The 24,041-nt window shown below is 40.3% G+C and overlaps 1 protein-coding gene across 1 annotated transcript in view; it reads left to right on the forward strand.

Annotated features, from left to right (window-relative positions):
• Positions 1-19,709, forward strand: part of COL9A1 (collagen type IX alpha 1 chain) — a 92,593-nt gene extending 72,884 nt beyond the window's left edge. Inside the window, exons 34-38 of the mRNA XM_027602658.2 lie at positions 1,459-1,605; positions 1,837-1,891; positions 4,011-4,199; positions 10,727-10,804; positions 18,841-19,709. Of these exons, the coding sequence (XP_027458459.1) occupies positions 1,459-1,605; positions 1,837-1,891; positions 4,011-4,199; positions 10,727-10,804; positions 18,841-19,025 (654 nt within the window). The 3' untranslated portion in view covers positions 19,026-19,709. The remainder of the gene's footprint in view (positions 1-1,458; positions 1,606-1,836; positions 1,892-4,010; positions 4,200-10,726; positions 10,805-18,840) is intronic.
• Positions 19,710-24,041: the final 4,332 nt, after the last annotated feature.

Consider the following 24,041-nt stretch of genomic DNA (forward strand, 5'->3'; position numbering starts at 1 on the left):
GTGCTCACCCGGCCTGTGATCGAGCGTTGCTATCTCTGGCACCCGACCCCGCTCGGAGTCTCCAAACCCAGCAGATCCCTGCAGTGCGTTCCCGCACCGCTCCTCCCCGGGAAGGAAGGGGAGTCTCCCCGGATCTGCTGCTTTTTGGGTCCTTGCTGAGGGAGCCGTGCCCCGACTGGGCCGCAGATCACAGTTTATGGCAACCCCGAGCTGAGAGCCCGCGACTCTGCTCCGTATCTGCAGCCGCTTCCCCCCCCCCCCCCCCGACACCTGGGAGCTCTGCCGCACTCAGGCACCCCCGGTCTCTCTGTGGCCCCAAGGGTCCTGAGACCACACTGTCCCGGGAGGATTCCACCCCCCGCTTAGCCACTGCAGCGACGTCCCTCCGCCGAGCCAACTTTTAAAAGGTCCGATTTTGTGCTCCGCGGCTCTAGCACTTGCCAGAAGCGGCCGGCGGAGGCCCCTCCCCCGCCGTTTATCCTCCCGAATATCGCCTCAGATTCACTTCTCCGCACGTCCTACCTTCCAGTAAGTGGTCGCTTCTCTGTTCAGAGAGTTGTTGCTACTCTCCTGTTCGATCTCCTGTTGAGTTCGTAGGTGTTCAGAATGGTTTGATCCCTATTCAGCTGAATTCCTGAGACCAGACAAAATCTAGGTCTCCTACTCCTCCGCCATCTTGCTCCGCCTCAATTTAGCTTTGTTTTAAAGCAGTTATTGTAGATGGAGACTTTTAAAAATGTTTTTAGTGGTCTGCTTTCAGGGAAAAAAAATCTGGTATATGCTTTTTTGCTAAGGAAACAGTTGGTTTATTTTTTTTAACTTCTTTAATATTTAGATTTTTAACTTCCTCAAGACTTAGATAAATTATGGACTCACTTTTTGTTCCAGTATTTTAAATGTATTCATTTTAACTGCAGCATTTTAAATGTGACATTTTAAATGTATTTAGTTAATGTTATAAAATGTATTTTATAATTCCTAGATACATGTGCTTCTTCAAATTCTCCTGAGTGTTATAAAGCTAAATAACTTATGTCCTTGGAAATATCTTTATTTTATGCTTTCTGTATTGGTGATATACAAAGTAACATGTCTTGTATGAACTCAGTGGCCTTTTTGTGGCCAGAAAAAGTTCACAAGCCTTATTAAAAATGAACTTGTTCTTAGGAAGTGGCTTAAAGTATAAAGAATGCAGTTTAAAAATGCATTATTTCAATTAACATTTTGAAATAATAACTATACCAAAAAGAAAGATTTTGAAAAACTTTACTTGAACTGGAATTCTCAGAGACTGTGGCATTCTGTGTCTTCACCTTGAGAATTTGTAACCTCTCAACAAACATCTCTTGGGAGACAGAATGTAAGCAAACCCCAAATTTCATGTAAGTCTTGTATTAATATTAAGCAGATAAATACTTGTGGATAGCCCTGGTTTTATAATGTGCCATTTTGTTCTAGGTGGGTAACCCTGGGGAGCCCGGCTTGAGGGGGCCCGAAGGAAGTCGGGGGCTTCCTGGCGTGGAAGGCCCAAGAGGACCCCCTGGACCACAAGGCGTGCAGGGAGAGCAGGGTGCCACCGGCCTGCCCGGCATCCAGGGCCCTCCAGTGAGTGGTGGGCAGTCCCCGCGGTTTCCCTTTGGAGACTCCAGCTCACAGCCCCAGCAGGGTGGCCGGGAGCCAGGCGAGCCCAGACACCAGCTCCTCAGCAGTATGGGAGAGTTCTCCTGTAAATCCAGCCACCTGGCCACTTGCTGAGTCTGTCAGGTTACCATTTAACAACGTCTTCTTTATGGTTCTGTGTATAAACCATCTTTTTTTTTTTCCCCCCTGTCTCAGGGTAGAGCACCAACAGATCAGCACATTAAGCAGGTTTGCATGAGAGTCATGCAAGGTAAATAAATCATAATGTCTTGACTTTTGGTGTGCTTTAAAGGTGGGAGATTTTGAATAATATTATATTAATTGTTTTATCTAATTTTTTTGCCACAGAATAGCTTATAGCCTCAAAGAAAATTTTTATCTTTCTAGGTTAGCCCATTTTTTTTTTTAAAGATTTATTTGTTTTAGAGAGAGAGAAAGAGAGTGAGCAAACGAGCCAGTGGGGGAAAGGGGCAGGGGGAAAGGGAGAGAAAGTCTTAAGCAGGGAGCTCAGCACGGCATTCATCTCATGATCCTGAGATCACAACTCTGAGATCACAACCTGAGCCAAAACCAAGAGTCAGACGCTTAACCAACTGAGCCACCCAGGCGCCCCTGGCTTAGCCTATTTTTGTTCTTGGTTTTGTTTTTTGCCAAGGAGGTTAATTTACAAGAAAGCACACACACAAACACACACAAGCTCCCCCCCCCACCTTTGGAACACAGATTCTCAGGTATCTTTCCCCTCCTTAACATCCTACCACTTAGTGTGTCCCTGGCACTGACCCCGGCTCTCTCTGTAGCTTATATGTGAAGTAACTGACAGTCTTCATGCCCATAAGAAGCATAAGGACATTATCTCTACTCATGTATCATGTATGTAGAAAACCAATAACTAGTATTTTACCAAAATGGTGATATATTTTTACATTTGTTAGCCTTTATCTAAATTCATTAGCTATAGCAATTGCTATATAGCTGTTTTAGAATTGGTCTAGTTCTAAAATCACATAGAAAGGGAAGAAATTGGGGAGACAGGAACTGGGGAGATCCTGTAACTTTGGAGCCTTCTAACAAATAATTACCTTATTCTAGTTGGAACCAATTCCGTCATGATAAATACTCTTCTTTTGCAAGCTCATAAGATAGTCTAATTTGTCTGGTAGACTTGTAGAGTTTTTCAGAATGAAATTGTCACTTCTATATTTGAAAGCCAATATAAGTCTCTTTATGGCAGACATTTAATCTTGAAAGGATATTTCAATTTTAAACGTTATATCCCTAGAAAATTATAATGTTATGCTAACTCTTGCATAAGGCAAACTAGAATGCTCACATTTAAACAATTTTAAAATGTTCGTTAGAAAGTTGTTTCCAATTCATAATCTCCTTCACACCTTTTTTTTTTTTTTAAGATTTTATTTATTTATTTGACAGAGAGATAGAGAGCACAAGTAGGCAGAGTGGCAGGCAGAGGGAGAGGGAGAAGCAGGCTCTCTGCTGAGCGGGGAGCCGGACATGGGGCTCGATCCCAGGACCCTGGGATCATGACCTGAGCCGAAGGCAGCCGCTTAACCGACTGAGCCACCCAGGCGCCCCTCTCCTTCACACCTTTAAAAAATATTACACTGGCATATTTCCCTTAGAGTATTTCCATAGGAAAGTTTTCTTGCTCTTCATGGTTTCAGTGGATGATTCTTAATCTATTTAATGGTTCCTGAAAAAGCCCACACAGTTATTAATTTTTAAGACAGACTGAACATTCCCAAGAAGCAGGCTATTTTTAATGTCTGTTGTCTATTCCAAGCATGAAAAAAACTTTTGAGAGGGGAATTTATAAGAAGTCGTGAATGCTCAGGATATTTTAGGTCACTGTCGCTTAATATCTTCAGACTGAAAATGTGGGGCTAGGCCTCAGATGCTCTCTCATTACTAATTCTGGACAATGTCCTTGGCTTTTAAAAAGCTTCGGGACATCCACTTCTCCCTCTGTTAAGAAACTCGTTTTCTTCCTGTCCTGGGTTTTCAGATAACCAGCTGGGACTCCGGTGACAGACTCATCCTTTTAGAACAGTACTCACCTGAAAGCTTTGCTGTGTGTGTGTGTTATCCCCCTGCCCTTGTCTCAGAACAGCAGGACCAATATATCCAAAAAGAGCTGAATAAAACAGCACCAGGGAAGCTTCTTGGCAGAAAGTCCATGGAAAGATGATCTAACTCTATTCACTTTTCACTTCCCACCACCAATTTTGAAGCTCTGGTGACACATTTAGAAAAAAAGACACTTGAAATACCCCCCTTTTTTTTTTTTTTCATTTGAATCACTTTCATGTTTCTGACTTCTCTGGGCTGTTTTGTTTATTATCTTCTAGAGCATCTTGCTGAGATGGCTGCTAGTCTCAAGCGACCGGACTCAGGGGCGTCTGGCCTCCCTGGGAGGCCTGGACCCCCCGGTCCCCCGGGACCACCTGGGGAGAATGGGTTCCCAGGCCAGATGGGACTTCGTGGCCTCCCAGGCATTAAAGGCCCCCCTGGTGCTCTCGGTTTGAGGGGGCCTAAAGGTAAGCCATTTTGCCCATCCTATTTCAGATGTATCCACACAGCCTGCCAAGCTCCAGATATCCTTTGAGACAAGGAGACGTATCATTCTCTTGTACCGTGATGATGGGAACGATTGAAAACCTATTATACGACATCCTCTTGACCTTGCTGTGTGGCAACAGGAGACCAAAACCTAGAAATAAGGTCCCTTGATTTTCAGTTATGATCTTTTCCAGTTACCCTCTGCCTCAGTCATAGTTCAAAATAAACTTTACAGGATCTCGTAAAGGATCATTCAACCTTTTTTTTTTGAGACTCGAAAATCACTGTGGAGCTCTTCTAAGATGGCAGCCAGCCTTAGAACGTTTGTATCCGTTCCTTAAACTAATAGCATTTGTTCGCAGGTCAGAAGACATAAATTACATGAATTGAGGCTGCCTCCCTCTTCTTTGAATAAGTGACATTGGATATTTAGTTTTGATGGATTTTTTTCAGCTCAGAAGTACAATTGAACTTTTTTCCTTCTTTAACATGTGAGGGAATGTGAGAAAGTTTGTTTTCTTCCCCTTTTATTGAAAGCAAGCGTTTTGCCAAAAAAAAAAAAAAGTGTTGTGAGTGTGTTAGGTATTCAGCAGGCCCTGTGGAAGGACTGGTTGCCTCAGATGGTGTTTACTAGTTGAGGTGAGTATGTCAGCGTGGGGTGGGTGGGTGTCCTGGATCATTTACAGAGAGCACTAAACACAATGAGGAATTTCTGTATCTTGGCGAGTGACTGACAGTTCTCCAGGGAGCTTCAGAAAGATGTGGGGCTTCAGAAACAAGTTTTTTTTTTTTTTTTTTTTTTTTTTAACGGTGGTGCTCCAATTAGGGATAAATATTTTGGGTGAAGGGTCAGAGGGCAAGCAAGCTGCCATTTTGGATCTATAAATGAATTGCTGATGTATTTGGCTAACTTCACTTTCAGCTGAAACAATTTTGTTAATTATATTTGTTTTTTGTTTTTTTTGGCATGTGCATTGCTGTATGTGAAAAAATGAGCCCTAATTGGAGCCTCTTGTGAGGCTGGCCCAAATTCCAAGCTCTCAGAGGCTGGACCAAATCAAATATGGAGAGAGCTCAGAGCTCATCTTAAAGAGAACCGAGTATTTTCTTTGAAAGAATCACATCGCCACCCATCTTTGTCCTGCTTTTAGCTACTGGTTCAGGAACTCACGAGTAGGTCCTCCCTCTGTGCTTAGTCCCCATTCATTCTGTTCACAATTTCAAGAAACTCTGCTGCCTCAAGTGGATTATTGACATCCTTGTTTCTGTGGCACCAGAGCCCACTGTGACTCCTCAGTCCTTCTAGTTAGTTCCCTTTAGACCAGTGGTTCTGAGACAGCCAGTACCTGGAGCCTGGAGCGTCAGCACCACCAGGGACCCTGTATGGAATACAGATTCCCCAGCCCACTCCAGTCCCTCTGATCCGACACTCTGCAGGTGGGGCCCAGCAGTCTGTGTCCTAACAAGCCTCCACATGAATCTGATGCTGCTAAATGCACCATGTAAAGCAGTCACCCATTTTCCTGCTGAAAAGGAACACCTCGTAGGGGCTATAGAAATCACAGCCCTCTGTTTTCTTTGGCTAAAAGGAAGTCTCCATACATGGGGTAGAACTTAACTTTGAGTTAGTAAGAGAACTCGCCTGAAGTCCCATTTCATGTTCTAAGAAGTAAGAATGTCGATGTCTACTTGCTATGCTGGTAGAGCCTGCCTAAAGCTGCGTTTCTCAGCCTGGGGTGCACCGTGGAATCATCTGGGGAGCTTTAAACACTGTCCACGGCTGGATCCCATTCCCAGAGATTCTGACTTAATAGGTCTGAGCAGCAGGATTTAAAAACATTCCCCATGTGATTTTAATATATAACCAGGGTTGTGAACAACAGGAAACAAAGGTGAAATGTTCAGGAAGCTTCCTGGGAAGCTCCTAGCAGCACTGAATTTTCAGTGGTTGTGTTGGGCTGACTTGGCTCTGGCAGATGAACCTTATTTTGAAGGGAAGAAAAATATATTTCTGTATTTGGAACCTGGAAAATGCCCCTGGCACAGAGTTAATTCATCAAGCATAGTTTGATTGTATAAGGGACTTCCCCCAATGCTTCTTCAGTATTTATGACATAGTCCATAATCTAGAAGAGATATAGTCTTTTTCTTTTCTCTAAAGGACTTTTTCTGCCCACTCTCCTCCATCCCTTTATTATCACTGGGTTCCTTTAAAGCAGCATTTTCTGTTTTAAACACTTCTTGAAATTTGGGGTGTGGGAAGAAAGGAGTACTATCCTCGCATTTAAATCAGTGCTGTCACAAATTTGGAAATTTATGATTCCAGGTAACCGGACTTGACCTTTCTTGTTCTACCACATACATTATAACTGTAATATTTAATTGAAAACAATATAATGTCCCACTAGCCAAAGGTTACAGATCAGTTCTTCCTGGAGAACAAATACTCCAGCATTTGAAACTTAAATGTTCAGCCAATTCGAGAAGAGATGTATTTCAGTGTCATCTGTTGCCTTTTTCCCATGCCTAATAAAGGGGTAGTCTGAGTCTTGCTCACCATACTACTTTAAGAGTCTTTTCCCAAGGAAATTACTACATAAGTCATGAACAAATAATTTTACTAAAGCTTTTAGCAGTTCAAACTATGTCTTTAATAAAATCATTTTTTTCCCTAAAAAACTGGTCTGCAAAACACAAGTGAAACATTTTCAGTAGGAGTTAGTAGTATGCCAGAAATCATACTCAAATCTTAAATCATATTTATAATTTTTTTTTGTTTTTCATTGACATGTCCTGTGCAATATTATACAAACAGGGCCAAGACCCATGCTGTATGTACATTTTATATGTATCCTCAAGCAGAAACATGAGAGATATCTAATTGGCTTTATGTTCACTTTGTTTAGTATTAGTCTTTTGTGTCATAAATACTGTTTTTAAGTGTTCATGGTTTGGATTAATTTTAAATCCCTTTGAGTAAGGCTATATATCAATTTTTTGATACTTTAGTGTGAGTCAGACAGATGTGTCGCTATGTAAGTGACGGCATGAGAAAATACACGTCATTACTGTAACACTTTTTTTCCGTATTAATCTGCTTGCATGGGATCGGAGTATCAGTTATAACTTTCAAATAAATGACATAAACAGCAACTACGGAGCAATGAGAATTTCTTTCGTTTTAGCCACTCCGTTCAGAGGGAGCTGTTTTGCTACTTACGTAGCACATTTCCCTTTTTACCTTATCTAAAGCTCATTTTACAAGCTTGCTCTATTTTTCCACACAGTAGGCTAGCGAATAAAGGTGGACTTTAGTTCCCTGAGCCAGTTTTCAGACATGTCAAAAGGAGACATGATCAGGGTTTGAAGAAGCGGATGGACCCTGGGGATCCCAGAGCCCGGCCGCAGCTCTGTCTGCTGCCGCGCGCCTCTGTCCTGGAGCCCACCTAAAAATTGTGTTTCTTCGACCGACAACCACAGGGCAGCATCAGCACCAAGACGGCAGTCTTCCTCCTTGCAAGCAACATTTTAAAGGGGATGTGGCTTCATGCCAGAAGGTGTTTAACTTTCACTGTCTGCGTGAAAGTTACATTTCAATTTATAATCTTCATCTCCTACCTTTGGAAAATGTGGCACATTTATTGGTCCTCTTCTCATTGCTAGCCTCCAGAGTTACAGGGATATGACATTTAAATTGCTAAGTTAACAAGAGCGCTTAAGTTGTTAGTTTTTAAAATGCTAATTATCATATCTTCCTAATATAGTAAGGCCATATTGATGAGGAGTATAAAAAAAACAGCTTATGTGAGTATGCGTTCAACTTGAGTTCTATATCCTTATGCAGTATTTATATAATTTTAAAATTGTTTTTAAAATATAGTTGATTCATGATAAAAATATTCATACAAGGCATTCACAGCTAACATCAAAGTACGGTGGCTATTTAAACATTCACTTCATAGAGTTTTTTTTTTTTTTTTTGCTATTTTGGCATGCATGCTTTTGTTTTTTAAATTATAACAAACGACTTAATATTGAATAAAGTTGGGCTGATACAAATGTTTGGAAAAAATGATTATGTATAGAATCTGTTGCAAATTGCCACTGAATCTTCTAAAAGAGTAGTAGGATAATAACATAATACTATACCAATGGGATAGTAGAATAATGCCTTCTACTAGGAGCCATAAATGTCATCTAGGAGCAGTTGACTAGGTATTAGGGTACTTTGTTAATGAGGCCAAGTTTCTGGGTTTCTCTGCAGGAGCCAGGATAATTAATGAAACTTGGTTCTGTGGCTGCTGAATCCCCAAATTCAATCAACTGTCTTGCAAATGCACATGGTTGGTTGTAATCCAAAGCACAGTCCCTGTAAATAATGAATCACAAGTGAAATGTAGGCACTTGTGATAGCACATTTTAAATTTTGAAAATTCATTAATTTACTTTCAGTGACACTAGATTTAGTGTTTGAGAATTTAAAAATATACAAAAAGAGATTTAGTGAAGAGTTTTTCTCCCACCACCCCGGTCTCCTATCTGCCTAGATTCCTTTATCCTTCCCATTAGGTAATCCCTTTTATGAGTTTTCTACGTATCTTTACCAGTGATGAGGTACAATATATGGTTACATACATTCCCTACAGCCTTTTAGAAACAAGTCGTGTTGCCCTTTAGTAATGATCTGGACCTTGCATTTTTTTCACTGAACAATAGGTCTTGAGATCGTTTCGAAGAGCTTCCTGGTTCTTCTTCATAGTTGCATAGTATGCCATTCTGCGGAAATAGCATAATGCATTTAACCGTCTCGTGGACATTTAGTGTTCAGTCTTCTGCCATTATGGCAAGGCTGCCGTGGACAACACTGTCTATTTCATTCTTGTGTAAATATCAACATAACCTCTTTCTATGATAAATTCCTGGAAGTGGAATTGCCAGGTAAAATGGTACTACCATTTGTAATTTTGATAGACACTGTTAAATTATCCTCCAAGAGACTGTCCCAATTTGTAGTCTTATTAGCAATATGTAATAATGTGTTTTTCCACAGACCTGCTAGCATAGGTTTGATTCAACTTTGGAATTTTTGCCGATCTTATAGTTCAAAGTAGCTTTCATGTTATTTTTTAATTTCCGTGTATTTTGATGTAAGAGTGAAGGAATTTTTCATATATTTCAGAGCTATTTTTGTTTCCTTTTAGTGACTTTCTTGCTTATATATTTTTTTATTGTTGTTGACCTTTTTGTATTGATTTTAGGAACTTTTCTTCGTATTTTGAATCACAGCAGAAAGGCCAACTCAAATCTGAAGTTATAAAATAATTCTCCCTTGTTTTCTTGATTCTTAAATTTCATTTAAATATTTGATCCACTTGTAATGTATCCTGGATTAAGTTGTGAGGAACAGATTCAACTTTACTTTTTTTCCCAGCTGGCTACCTAGTTTTTCCAACACCATTTATTGACTTGTTCGACTACTTCCTACTTTAAGATGGCACATATATTACAAAACAAAATTCTGTAGGTATCAGAGCCTGTTTTGGGGCTGTTTCACTGGTCTATCTGTTCATGTACCAGTACCACCCCATTTTAATTGGTTTAATATGCGGTAGGATTAATTCCCTTCATGTAGCTTTTCTTTTTGGAGTTTTTGTGACGACTATGGTTTATGCATTTTTCTGTACAAACTTCAGAATCCCCTTTTTCCATTAAAAAAAATCTTTTTATTGGGATCATGATGAAACTTCAGCTTAGGGAGAACTCACACCTTTGTGTGATGATGTCATTCCACCTAAGAACAGTTGTCCTTTTGTATCCTTTAGAAATGTTATTTTTTTAATGTTGGATTTGCATATTTCTGATTAAACTTATTCCTTGTTATTAATTTAATTGCTATTGTAAATGGGATATTTTTTCACTACATCTTAGTTTTGGTGGTTGTTTGTATATATGAAAACTGCTTTTCATATATTACTTTTGTATCTTGCTACTTTACTGAATTCTGTCATTGCTTGTTGCTTTTTGAGTTTTGAGTTGCTTTTCAAGGATTTAAGATATACACTGATACAACTTAAAAAGAGGGATGTTTTCGACTCTCAAACCAAATGACAAATACTAGTGATAAAGTGGGCATCTCTGTGATGTTCTATGGGTAGTGGAACTGCTTCTCGTGTTTCCCATTCAGCATTATGCTAACTCTTGGGTTGAGGTAGATATATTTTATCACGTTAAGGAGGTAGCTTTTGATTCTTATTTTACTGAATGTTGATCACTTGATATTTGATTTAATTTATCATTTGATGAATATGATTATTAGATTTTTTCCCCTTAGATCTCTTCATATAACTGACTTAAGTTTTGCCTTGCTACATATTTACTACAACCTAGTTTGTGGCAACTTCATGACCTTTTGCTTTCTCAGTGCTGGGTTTGCTTAAAGTTTAAAAATACGGAACTTTCTTTTAATAGACATACAGAAAAATAACATTTCTCTAATGGAATGCAGGTGACTTGGGAGAAAGGGGGGAACGTGGCCCTCCAGGAAGAGGTCCTAAGGGATTACCTGGAGCTACAGGTCTCCCAGGTAAGTGTGTTATATGGCAGCATGGGGTTGAGAAATTGGTAGCAAGTGGGCAGTCTGAATTGGATACCATTTTAAAGACTTGCTCTTTGATTACTTAAGCCTGTAACAATAATGGCTGACACAGATTTTTCAAGACCAACTTTAATGACGAGTCAAATGATTTGTAAATGATGCCTGTGTTCCTCATGAGAAAACAAGTATCAGGGCTTAAAATATTAATTTCTTGAATAGATGATTTAAAAAAATCGTGTCAAGGTCCAGCCACAATGCACTCATTAGAAAATTCTGAATGAATGAGATCCTATCCATTGTTAGCCTCGGTGATAGTTTTGTTTATTTTTAACCAGAAAGAGCAACAAGAAAATCCAAGTTTTCCAACTACTCATGTTGCATAGGGAGTAACTGAAATCTTATTTTTTTTTTAATTTTTAATTTATTTGAGAGAGAGAATGAGAGAGAGAGAGAGAGCACACATGAGAGGGGGGAGGGTCAGAGGGAGAAGCAGACTCCCCGCTGAGCAGGGAGTCTGATGTGGGACTGGATCCCGGGACTCCAGGATCATGACCTGAGCCGAAGGCAGTCGCTTAACCAACTGAGCCACCCAGGCGCCCTGAAATCTTATTTTAAAAGCTCCTGTTTCAAATATCCAGACCCTCCAGAAACCCAAAACCAAAAATAAATAAATAAAATAAATAAACCTGAACATTCTTATTCATATAACCACAGAGAACCATGCACAAGCCACGTATCACAGCTGTGTTGGCTGAGGCGACAAAGTTGCCTCTGTGCGAAGAGCCTGGATTCGTTCACTGGGCGTCTGTTCTCTCTTTACATATTGGCTACTCTGTCCCCTCAGCTCAAGCTGCCACCCACTCATCTGCTGGGAAATGACCTACCAGCCCAACCCCAGAAGCAACAGAGCAGGGTGGAAAGTCAGTTGGGTTTGAGGGCATGAATGATATGCAGCTTCCCAGCGAACCCTTACAGCTGCCAGGGCAGTGGCTAAGGAAGGCTCCCAACCCTGGAGCTGAGGAGAGTCAGGGGGGAGGGGTTCTGCAGAGAAAGGGTGGTCCATGCTTCCATAGTGGATTTGGAAAACTTGATGTAGGGAAATTTATAAAAAGAAATGCTCATTTTCTAATTCTGACAGAGGCTTACCTATTCAATCATGACTCTTAATTGCAGCCAAAAACACTGCTTTCTCATTATCCATTTCATTGTTCCTGGGAATTGCTTTCTCATTAAATTTTTTTTTTAATACGAATACATTTGGAGATGGCTCAAACACTGCTTTGCTAAAGCTGTGATTCATGGGTCTGTCAAGATGCTTTCACAACTTGATAAATTTTCGTGATTGGGAAAGGAAGTTTTTATGATTGGAAAAGGAAAGAAAATCTGGTTGAAGCTACATGGGACCAAGAGAAGATTTCAGTGTATGATAAAGTCTACATTCATTGATGGATGTTTAGAAGAGGAGAGGGAAATAGAATTTACTGAGTGCTTTCCTCCTTTATCAGTGGTAGCAATAGGTGGTTTAAAGTTGATAAAAATACCATTACAATTTACTTATCTGTATATTGTAGGATTGCCTTACAAGTTCTCCTTCTCCTATTTTGTTGACAAATCACGTAACAGTTCTCAGACCAGCAACTTGCATTCTTGGCAAGATTTTCCTTTATCAGAAATACATTATCATTTCTGATGACTCTTAGTTTCAAAAACTGTTGATAAACCATGTTTTGGGTTTCAAATGGGAAGACTGAGGCAGACCCAGCTCCGTAAGTGCAGTGTCCCAGGCTGTTGTGAGGGGACACGTTATTCCCCACATGCAGTAACCCACTCAGATTTGCTGACTCTGACTGGGAGGGCTTTACGTGTGCTCTTGGGCCATTGCTCTCCCAAAAAGGGGCTTCCCTGATTTGCTTTTTAGTACATCAGACATTTGCGTGTGGGCACAGTGGTTAAGGCGGGATGAGCTCATCACTGGCAGCTTTGCCTGGTCCTCACTTGTCTCCCTTATGAAAACATTAACTTGTTAGAGCTGGTCTTGGATTTAATACTTAAATATGATTTGTTAAAAACATCTATGGGCTATTTCAGGACTGCTGCCCCTGCCCTTTGCCTTTTCCTTTCTACCTTTTGCCAGTCCCTGTCCCTTGCTTCCTGGTACTGCTCCGAAAACTGGTCTTCTTGGTCTATGCTTTTGTTATATTTCCCTTGAAAGGATACTGACATTATTTAGTGGGAAATCTGAGTTTCAGATTATATTTTAAAAGTTTGGGCTACCTTTCAAAAGCATGCAGTTTTGCAAGTGCTTTTGCGCACTGGCACAAAGGGTTTATGTTTCCCCCAGTCCCTAGGCGCCGGCTGGGTACTTTGGTTTTCAGGTCAGCTCACATTCTCTCGTCTACACTATGAATATGCTTAGCTAACAATTTCTCGAATCCATCAGTCCCCAAACAAGAGCTTTTTGGGTCATTCCTCCCCTTAAGCTAGTACTGGGAAAGTGGGCTATTTGGGAGCTCCACAGTTCAGACATCCTGGGTTCAAATTTTGACTCTGTCACTTACTAGCTCTATGACATTGGGTGACTTCTGGCTCCAAACCATAAATGCAAAGTACTGGTTCACAGTAAATTATTGAACGAGTTCACTGTCCACTGAGAGGCTGGGCTTTTTAATTTCCCTGGCAGAGCCTGGAATGTGATTTCTGGTCTCTCACAAACATAACAGTAATAGGACTTCAGGGCCTGGAGGAACTTCCAGTAGCACTCGGTGCAGGGACTTGTCTGGTACCTAAAAGAAACATCGTGCAGAACAGGACATCCCGCAACCTTCCTTGTCCCTTAATTGGGACTTGGATTCGGGACTTAAATCCTCCTGGGTGAAAAAAGAAGTTCATTTGATCATTCTTCCTGATGCAAACACATCTGATATATTTGGAAAAAAAATGTAACTAATACATTAATTATCAGTTATCAGAATTCCTTTGCTCTTCATGGACGGCCTTAGTTCTTTGTCTCCTCTCCATATCGTATCTCACTATTCAGTGTTAAGTATTATGCGGCCCTTTGGGGCTGTAATGGTACATTGCTTCCTATGGACCATAGATCATTATTATAACCGCCACGCTATCATTTTGGCTGAAGTGCTCTGTTGTCTAAAAAGTACCCATGAATCCTCCAGTCTGTTTCCCACGGCCAGAGGGAGGCAGAATATGTATTTAGGAAGGATGGACTCTGGAGCCAAGCTTCCAGGGTGCATACACGGCTGTCACTTGCAGCTGCTTCACCTCCTAGCACTTCGGTTTCTCCTCCATATCACAAGGTTAATAGCCACATGTACCTTCTAGAGTTATTTAGGAGGATCTATGTACATGTTAATACATGTGAAACACTTAGAACCGTGCCTGGCATATGGCCGGTATGCTGCAAACTTAGCTATTATTATTTTGTATTCCTCTGTTTATGTTTGAGGAAATACAGACTTACAAAGTTCACCTGCTCTAACAAAGGTCTCTCAGGTAATAAGTGACAGAGGCAAATATTCGTACTTTCTAGGTCCAGGTTCATGTAGTAGACAAAATGTTGAGCTGGCTGTCTAGTAATGTGATTCGTTTGTCTCCGCCACTCTAGCCATATAACTTCAGCAAGTCCCATAACCACTTAGTGTCTTGATTCCTTTTGGTCTCTCTCACAGAGCAGAGTGGATCACATTAGAGATCCCTGGGACTTTAGATGCCCTCAACCCTCCACCCCCACCTTCGGTTTCTTCCCACAGGCCTTTGGTGGTATTGCTTGATTGGGTTGTCTCATTAAGGGTAAATCTCTATGCCCTGCTGCCACTTAACTTGCCTACTTGGGACCATTCCTTGACGCTCTGAGAATTTTAAGGAAACATATTTAATAACAGGTCCTGATCTCCACTGTGCAAACTCATGAGGGGAAGAAGCCAGTTCAATAAGGACTCATATGTATGTGACCACCAGGAATGTGGCTTGTGAACTGACACACTTTCCCTTCTTGGACGAGGAGAGAAGGGTAGAGCTGGCTTTGTGCAGGGTCACACTAGGCGACTGGGCTATTTAGGTTTCTTATGCAAAATTTGCACAGAGGTGAGCTTTGCTTGTGAATATTGAGTGGAAAAAACCCCAATAAGCCCCAAACCAAGGGCACACTCAGTTTAGGCTGGTTTAGCAGTAGCCATTTATCCTATTTCCATCACTGCAGCTATTTTATTTGGCTATGGGGATCTTACATAAACAAACGGCTTTATACCAATTCCTTAAAAATACGCTTTGTCAAACACCACAAAAGTAAGCTCTGCATAAGGTGAGAAATGTAAGGAAGTCCCTGGAACATACAAACATTTTACATAACCCGTGGATAAATCACCAAATTAATGCTGAAAATTACTTTCAGCCTTTTTTTTTTTTAAGGCCTTTATACACAGTCCCTTTCACTCTGCGGCATGTTATTCGATCCTTCAGAATGTTCCAGCGGGGACTGGTCTCCATCAATGTAACATGACTACCCTCTAGTGTTCGCACAGAGAATGACATAGACATTCATTTTAAAAAATAACGAAATATTTGGCCGTAACGTTTTTCTAGGTCCTTGAAATTTCAGAAAACTGTGTAATCATTAGCTAGTTAGTGCAGCTAACAGACCCACGAGGCAGACAAAGCAGAATTAAAACACTTCAGATCTGTTTTCTTCTGAAGAGTTGGAGGGTAGTTTATAGATACTCGCTAAGGCAACAGCTGGACTTCTTCAGTGACTTGGACTGTGACAGTGTCACCCTAAAATTACATCCTAAACAGTAACATTTGAGAGTAAATGCCCAGGGTGCGGACTCACCAGAAATTGATGATGATCTGTTATTTGACGGCTGGTTTTTTTTTTCCTCTGGTCATTCCTACAGGACAAAACCTCAGAAAAAATATCTTTAGTTTCTTATGATAGAGCTCCAGAAGAACCAGTACTACTCTTGGTTATTGTGCCTCTTTTTACTCCCTAGTCAATTCAGGTGCAAAGAATTAAACAAAAGACACCCTCCCACCCACACATGCCGGCCCGCGCACGTGCAATCGCGCACACACCTCGGCAGAATTAGCTCCTCAGTGGGTATGGAAATACGGCTGGGTTAGAGTAGCGGGGAAGGGACCTGACCCGAAGGCAGACGCTTTACGACTGAGCCACCCAGACGCCCCAGATAAAGTAAAAAAAAAAAAAAAAAAAAAAAAAAAAAAAAAAAAAAAAATTGTTTAAAGATTTTACTTATTTGACAGAGAGAGAGCACAAGTAGGCAGAGAGGCAGCAGAGGTAGAGGGAGAAGCAGGCTTCCCGCTGAGCAGGGAGCCCGATGCGGGACTCGATCCCAGGACCCTGGGACCATGACCTGAGCCGAAGGCAGACAAAAACGACTGAGCCACCCAGGCACCCCTTTCCTTCTGCTCATATTGTTGTGTAGTAGAGAATAAATTCCCTTAAGTTTAAGGTTTTAGGCAGGAGGCTGGCTGTACAAATGTTCAATAAAAATTTGAATTAGTTGGTAACATGTAGAAACGGAGAGACCTATTCAAGAATGCAGCTTCTAACTTTCCTTGACAATTAGCAGAGGTTCTGCAGGCTCCGGTGCATCTTCACTCGTCGCAGCTGTTGGCGGGAGGGAGCCGAGCTGCCCCAGGCCTCCGTCCTCCCTGTTGCCTCCCTACCACCGATGGGGAGTTCTCATTATATCAGTTTTCTTCTCGTAAAGACTGCAGGGCATTTCCTTACTACCTTAAGGGCCAGCAAACTTTTTCTGTAAAAGACCGGAGTTTTTGGATCTGTGTGCCCTGCGGGCTCCGTGGTGGTTATACAACTCTGCCCTTAAAAAGCAGCCGTTGGCAATATGCATGTGAACGGCCATGGCTCTGTTCTAATAGAACTATTTACAAAAATAGGGGTTGGCTCATAGGCTCCCCTCTGTTCGCGAATCTGCCTTACCCGCTTTGCCTCTGGGGTCATTTGGCTTGTGACCTCTCCTTTGGGCATTTTTCTCCTCTTCATCTTGATTTGATTTTGTGAAGGCAGACCTGGTATGTCTCCATGGGAATAGTGCCGCTCCTAAGGTTATGAAAGTTACCCTTTATGTACCCCTTTATCTGGCCTAGCTTTTAAACCTTAAAAGAGCAACTTTGAACAACTGCTTGTATCAGGAGACCGGAAGAGGCTCTGCTAGAGGCTTATTTATAGGTGCTCTTGATTAGGGAAAGACTTTTGCAGGGGCCTGGTCTTTAGAGGAAAACACAATCATCTGCTTCACTACAACTTAATATAGTTAAATGGAGGCTTATGGGATATATTAGGGGAAATTACTTACATCTCTGCTTATCTACAGCCTTGAGATGGATAGAATCAAAGATAATTATTCTCTTAAAACTTAATAATATGTTGTTCTATCTTGCTGTGTGTGGATCTAATTGAGAGAATCACAGGAAGAATGAGATCTTACATACAAAATAAGATCTCTAATCTATCTTCCTTCTAAAAGTATGTGAGAGGACGCCTGGGTGGCTTGGTCTGTTAGTGTCTGCCTTCGGCTCAGGTCATGATCCCAGGTCCTGAGATCCAGTCCCCTGTCGGGCTCCCCGCTCCGCAGACAGCCTGCTTCTCCCTCTCCCTCTGCCTGCCGCTCTGCCTACTTGTGCTCGTGCTCTCTCTGTCAAATAAATAAATAAAATCTAAAATAAATGAAAATATGTGAGATATATGTAATAAGACGACTTAATAAGACCAGACCGCTCTAGTAAGACCAATAAAAGACACGTGTAATAAGACCACGAAAATAGAAAAAGAAAACTAAAATCACTGAGAGAGAAGGAAAGTAAATCTAAGTAAATACATAACTGAACATGTTCGCCGTCTGGCTGAATGGCCGAGGCAGGATGGCTGAGATGGAATGAGGATCTCTGTGATATAAACTATATCATCATGGCGTATACAATTTGTCTCATACCGGTTTTTTCCTGCCATCTTTACGCTAATAGTGCGAAAACACTGCTGGTATGATGGGGTGCGTAAACATTCAGCAGAAATTCCTCTCTGTTATGGGGTACTCTGCTTCAGAGTACCATGGGGTGACCAAACAACCTTTGAACATGACAGAGGGAGAAAATGCTCCCAAGGAACTCAGGCCATGACACAATTCACGTAGGGGTGAACCCCTGATGAGAAAACATCTGGGAAGTTTGTAGGTGCATTGCACAGGCTTCTAAGACATCCATCAGTGATATCCTCATAATCATAATAGCCCCTATTTATTAGATGCTTTCAGGCATGGAATTTAGTTTTAAGGAAGGTATCGTCCCATCTTGGAGATGAAGAAACTGAACGTTTAGTGACTTGCTAATGTCACCCTATTCACAAATGGCAGAGCAAGAACTTAGAGCTGTCTGTCTCTAAATTCTATGCTTCTAACCACTGAGCTACACTTGTACTCCCTGTCTGGGGACAGATCACCTATTAGGGATGACGCCACTGGAGAAATACAGTGTGAGCCACAAGGAGACTTGTGTGCATAATTTTAAATCTGCTAGTAGCCACATTATCAACGTCAAGAGAATCAGGTGAAATTAATTTTAATAATACAGTTTAACCCATTGCGTGCAAAATATTATCATTTTATCATGTAATAAGAACAAAAATTATTAATGAAATATATTTTAATTTTTCAAAGTCCAGGTGTGTTTTACACTCTTACAGTTCATCCCAATTTGACTTAGCCACATTTCAGTGCTCAATAGACATGTGGCTAGAGGCTACCGTACTGGAGATGCTGAGGCCTCCTTCCATTTTTAATTTCTAAGAAACCCAAGTCCAGCAAAGGAATTTTATCATCATCATCATCATTGATCTTCATCCATCCTTTCCAAAAGCACTTACTAAGGCCCTGTGTGTACCCAGCTGGGCTGGGGGAGGGAGTCCGGGGCCTTCAGCCAGCTCACAGCCTTCGGGGTTCTCCTGTTCACATGTGCAATCGTTTATGTTTCAGGTGAACCAGGTCCTGCCAGCTACGGGAGGAATGGCCGGGATGGCGAGCGAGGCCCCCCAGGGGTGGCAGGAATTCCCGGGGTACCTGGCCCCCCGGGCCCTCCTGGCCCTCCTGGGTTTTGCGAGCCAGCCTCCTGCACCCTGCAGGCTGGGCAACGGGCATTTATCAAAGGTCCCGATCAGTGAAAAGCTTAGTGCCATGTGGCTGTCTGCATAAACCATGCCTGGCAAAGGAGCATGGAGGAGAAACACCACCGAAGCTGAGGCAAGAGACAACGATGCATTACCATCAACGTTATTACATAAGTCTTGATGACAAATTTAAAACAATGGTGCTATTCAATAAATTCTCTTGCTTTTCCCTTGGAGGGGAGACAGGAGAGTCATCAGATAAAGACAAAAACAAAACCCCCAAACCCTCCCTTTAAATAAATTTATAATCCTATTCCGGGGATGTTGAACTTTAGCGCGCTGTACATGTGTGACCCGTCGTGGGCTGCTGTGCCAATAAAGAAGGACGACTGTTTGGTTTTCCTTAGCTGGAGTAGTTCTTTTCCTTTTTTATTTAGATGTTGTTCTCAGATTACTGTTTCGGTTGTACAGAGGATTATCAGACCAGTGAGGAAGAAACCTCACTGTAGTCACTAGAACTGGTGCTTAAAACGCCCGGCATTGTGTCCTCTCGGGAGCCGTCCACAATGATTTCCTTACATCACGTGTTGGTTTTTGTAGTCAGCCTGGATTTTTGTTGAACTGTACTGTATCCCAAACCCATTAATGTTTTGAGCTCTTCTATGTGAAGCAAAGAAGGAATTTTAATATCCTGACATTCATAAGTTTTAATGAGGTTATTTATTTTCAAGGTTTGAGGTAACATCCCTGGTTGTACCAAAGAAGAAATAAATTTGGTTTCTTAATCTCTTGCATGTTTTCTTATGAATAATCATGTTCAATGAAGTCACTGAACTTATTTAGATACATTGAAAAATTTCTAGTTACTGGTATTTCTATAGGCATGTTTATGATAGTAGTGCTTTTTCTCTGTGGAGAAATTAAAAAAACCTTTCCTGTTCCCTAGGGCGTGTTACCCTGGGGATAGAAGTTCTTTGTGTGTATGTGTGCAGTGTGCAGGAGAGCTTCAAGGACCTTTTTGAAATTTTAATGAAAGCTATGGGGCCATCATCCCAGAAAAACACATGAGTGCGTCTGTACAAACATGTTGGCAGACTATTTCAGACTTCATTTCAGACTTGGTTTCTAGGTTAGGAACCACTGCTTTTGTTTCAGTGGTTAGCTCCTTCCTATTCAGAACTTCACTGCTGCAAAAATGATTTATGTTTCACCATTTTTCGTAGACATTTTATAACGACAGCTCAGCTAAAGCACTGTATTCTTATCAATAGGATAGGTATTGCCCGACTGCTCAAGCACTTTCTTACTATTTACATAGTCACACTGACTGGCTATTTTATTGACATTTCTATCAACTATTGATCAGACTTAATATATTAATTTTATGTTGTAGTAACTTCTCCCAGGGGCATAGCACAGTGCTCAAAACAGTCAATATCTCCAGTTGGTTTATGGAATTCAGTTATCTCAAGTCAAGGGGGAGTGAGCCCTAATAGGATCTTTGATACCAGGTTTTTTTCTTTTGTGTACTTGCTATACATTTGAAAATTTTAGGCCTATTTGGCCAAATCAATCATTATTTAATTTGTATTTGGATTTCTTTAAGTTTTTAAAAGGATTTATTTATTTATTTAAGTAATCTCCACATCCAACATGGGCCTTGAACTCATGACCCAAGATCAAGAGTCGCATACTCTACCGAATGAGCCATCCGGGCACGCCTCCCCTCTCCCTGCATTTGGATTTCTTTAAAACTGCTCAGAGTATCTAGTTCTGTGCTTTGAGCATGGATTGTGCTTCAGGAGAATGATTCCAACTTGGCTGCATAAATGAATGCCATTTACACACACTGAAAAGGATGTTTTCCTTCATGTAGAATAGATAATTTTTGGAAATAGAGACATCCATTCTAACTACTTAAAATGATCTTTATATAAATGGCAAACCTTTTTAGGTACTGCAATATTTAACCAAATAAATGCAAAGAAACGGCCTTGTCTTTCCACAAAGATGGTTTTATTTTAACTGGAGTGACATCAAATACAACAAAAGAAAAATTAGATAACCAAATAAATATGTTTCCCAGTTCTATGTTGTATTCATAAGAAAATTTTTAAAAAATAAAATTTCAAAGAACAGTTCATTCAACTGTTTTACAAACCTGATATATGAAAGGCTGTACAGCAAGTCCCACGGATACCATAAGCAATACTGGAAACAACCACTTACAAATAGATTATGCAAAACTAGTACATTCCAAATGGTGGGAACAATCCATTGTAAATTCAGTTAAGTGAAATAGTTTACAGAAGCCATTAATACTTGACTGAGAAATTGCAAAGAAAAGCATCCAACAAATCCTCTCCAATGAGAGTTGATAAATATTTAATTAAGCCAAATCTCTCTCTAGCAAAACAGAAAGTTCCAAACCTCCTTGAGATATTTTTAAAAGTTGGGTGAAGTGCCACCTAGAGCACTCACTGAGAGAAGAGTGTGTGAATAATTAAGGCTGGTTAGAAACTGGCATATTACTCAAGGGCAAATGATCACTGCTTTATTTCTAGTCAGTGCTTCTATGGCATTATGATATGATTTTCATCCCAAACATCTGACAGGTTGGTTAAGAACTATGGAAATCACTTCCAAGGTTGACTGAGCACATAAATTCACTGGCATGGTTTGGGATAATTGACTTCTGTCTAGCAGAAGAGTATGAACTAGTAGTCCTATCAGTTACATGATTGATTTGATTATAGACACTTTATATATCCAACTGTCTAAACGAATATTGCTATTCTTAAACATCATTAGTAAAATCTGATTTATTTGCCACCTGAAATAAGCTAGAATCCCTACTTTAGAAGATCACCTCTATTATTTAATTTTTTTGGCTACAACAGTGTTTCTGGCATATAATATCTATGAGTTTACAAATAAGCCATTATAGAGAGAAGATCACTAAAAATACATAAAATCATACCAAATATCAAGAAAGTTGCTTTTTTTCTGTTAGCCCTGGCAAAAGGAGTGAAAAAGTACTAATGAGAAAAAAAATACTAGCAAGCTAGTGATTCTGCCATTTACAAATTTTGCAATGGACATAAATGGTTTTAAATATCTTTAATAAACAATATTTGTGCTCAATAAATATAGGTCAAGTCCTTTTTTTCCCATTGAGTAAAGCAAATCCTTTTCATTTGTGTACTTAACCCTTTTCAGTGAGCTTGTGATCTGGGATGGTGGTATTAAGTACATATGGCTCAGGAACTCTTAAATCACAATCTGTTAACCATTACAATGTAGGACTCTAAATACACATGCTCAAATGCTCTTTAAATGATTAACTAGGGGAAGTGTAATCTGTTTGTTAGATCCAGTTATCAGAAAGAGGACGCTGATATTATTTTTAGTCTTTGTAAATGGCAATCCATGCTTTCTCCTTAACATGCTTCCAAATCTTACTCTTGACTCCAACAAGTTTTCTAAGACTAACTAGAGAGAGAACAAATGAGGGAAACTGGCTCCAAGAAACTTTCTTTTTAAGATTTATTTGCATTAGTCTTTGGCCTCCACGTTGAAGATCTGTGTGTGAAAAGACTTGAGAATATTCCATAGAGAGCACCTGGTTAATTTAATTGAAATCTTATATCACAAGGAGACCTGAAGATGAGAATAGTTAAGACCTATGTAAATCATTTCCCAGTCTAAACAGACATGTAAATCCACGGGCATGTTTTGATGTGATTAATTCTGTTAAGGAAACATGCTATGTATTTAACTTCTTATTGCCTATTGCCTTATCATTAATGATGTAAGAGCTTACATTTATGAGAAAAGTTAACTGTGATATTTCTTATCTTGCTCAGGCCCCTCTAATACCAATGAGTCTTAAATGATTTTAGTGAGGAGATCACTTTTGTGTGACAAAAGCTGCAAAGGATGGATTGTTCTCTGACTTTTGTTTCTGCTTGTAATTCTTATCCACAATCATCAGACCAGGCTTTTTATGAGCTGCCAGGGAGATGGGTAATAAACTTAATTATTATGAGCTAAGCACTGATTCCTGTGACAAGCAAAGGCATAATCTCCTGCATGGTATAAACATGAACCCCGCAATAGTCCAAGTTACAGGTTTTCTGAACATCTGTGTGGCTCACGTTTGGTATGCGAGTGCTTTGGGGGCATCTTTGTGGCTGAGACCTACCAGAATGGAGCTAAGTGTGGAGCTTCAGCCATGAGAAACGGTGAAGTGGTAGAGAGTAGAAATGGTGTTAATAACTGCACCTTAGAATTCCCTGATTTAGGGTCAAATCCTTTATTGCTAAGATAAGCGAAAAGCTTATTATGTATTGTGGACATATAGGAATCAAGGCCTCAAAGCATTATATCCAAGTGAGATTTGGAATAAAACTAGTGCCATTCCACTTAACATGATTATGTCCAATGAAATCTTAAGTAGTTGGATGAGGTAAGGTAGAGAACAAACAAAATGGGGAAAAAATATACCCTAAATGTTATTTTAAAAATAAATAGTTATAAAATATGCCATAAAACAATCTGAATTTAAATACATCAATACACTGAAAAATATTTATCCCTAAAATATACTTTAAATAATACCGTAAAATGAAAAATTGTAAATTAATTAGCATCTTTACACCCATAAGCTTATTATGGTCAAATGACACACACCCTTCTGATGAACTTAATTCTTAGTGAACTACCCCATAAGTTTAATGAAATCTGCTACTTTATTAGTATTCACTTTTGACAAATTCATGAAGTAAGTAGCTAACTCCTGAGTTGTACCATGTATCACTCTTCACTATATTATGTGAACATGAAATGTTTTCCATTTAGATTTTCTTAGACTTGGCTTTGGTTTTATAAGCCTGTCTTATCTTTGAGGTAAGTTTTTGCTCTTCTGGGTCTGCTTGTCTGAGTGAGCTTTCTCTGTGCTCAACTGGTTCTTCATTCAGTTTAAACTGACCAGTTAGTCTGGCATGATTTTGTTGAGGAAAATGTTTGGATTATAACTCCAGCTACCCAACACAGTAAAACTGAAAACAT

Source organism: Zalophus californianus, chromosome 7 (assembly GCF_009762305.2).
Source record: "Zalophus californianus isolate mZalCal1 chromosome 7, mZalCal1.pri.v2, whole genome shotgun sequence".
In the NCBI taxonomy this organism is placed as follows: domain Eukaryota; kingdom Metazoa; phylum Chordata; class Mammalia; order Carnivora; family Otariidae; genus Zalophus; species Zalophus californianus.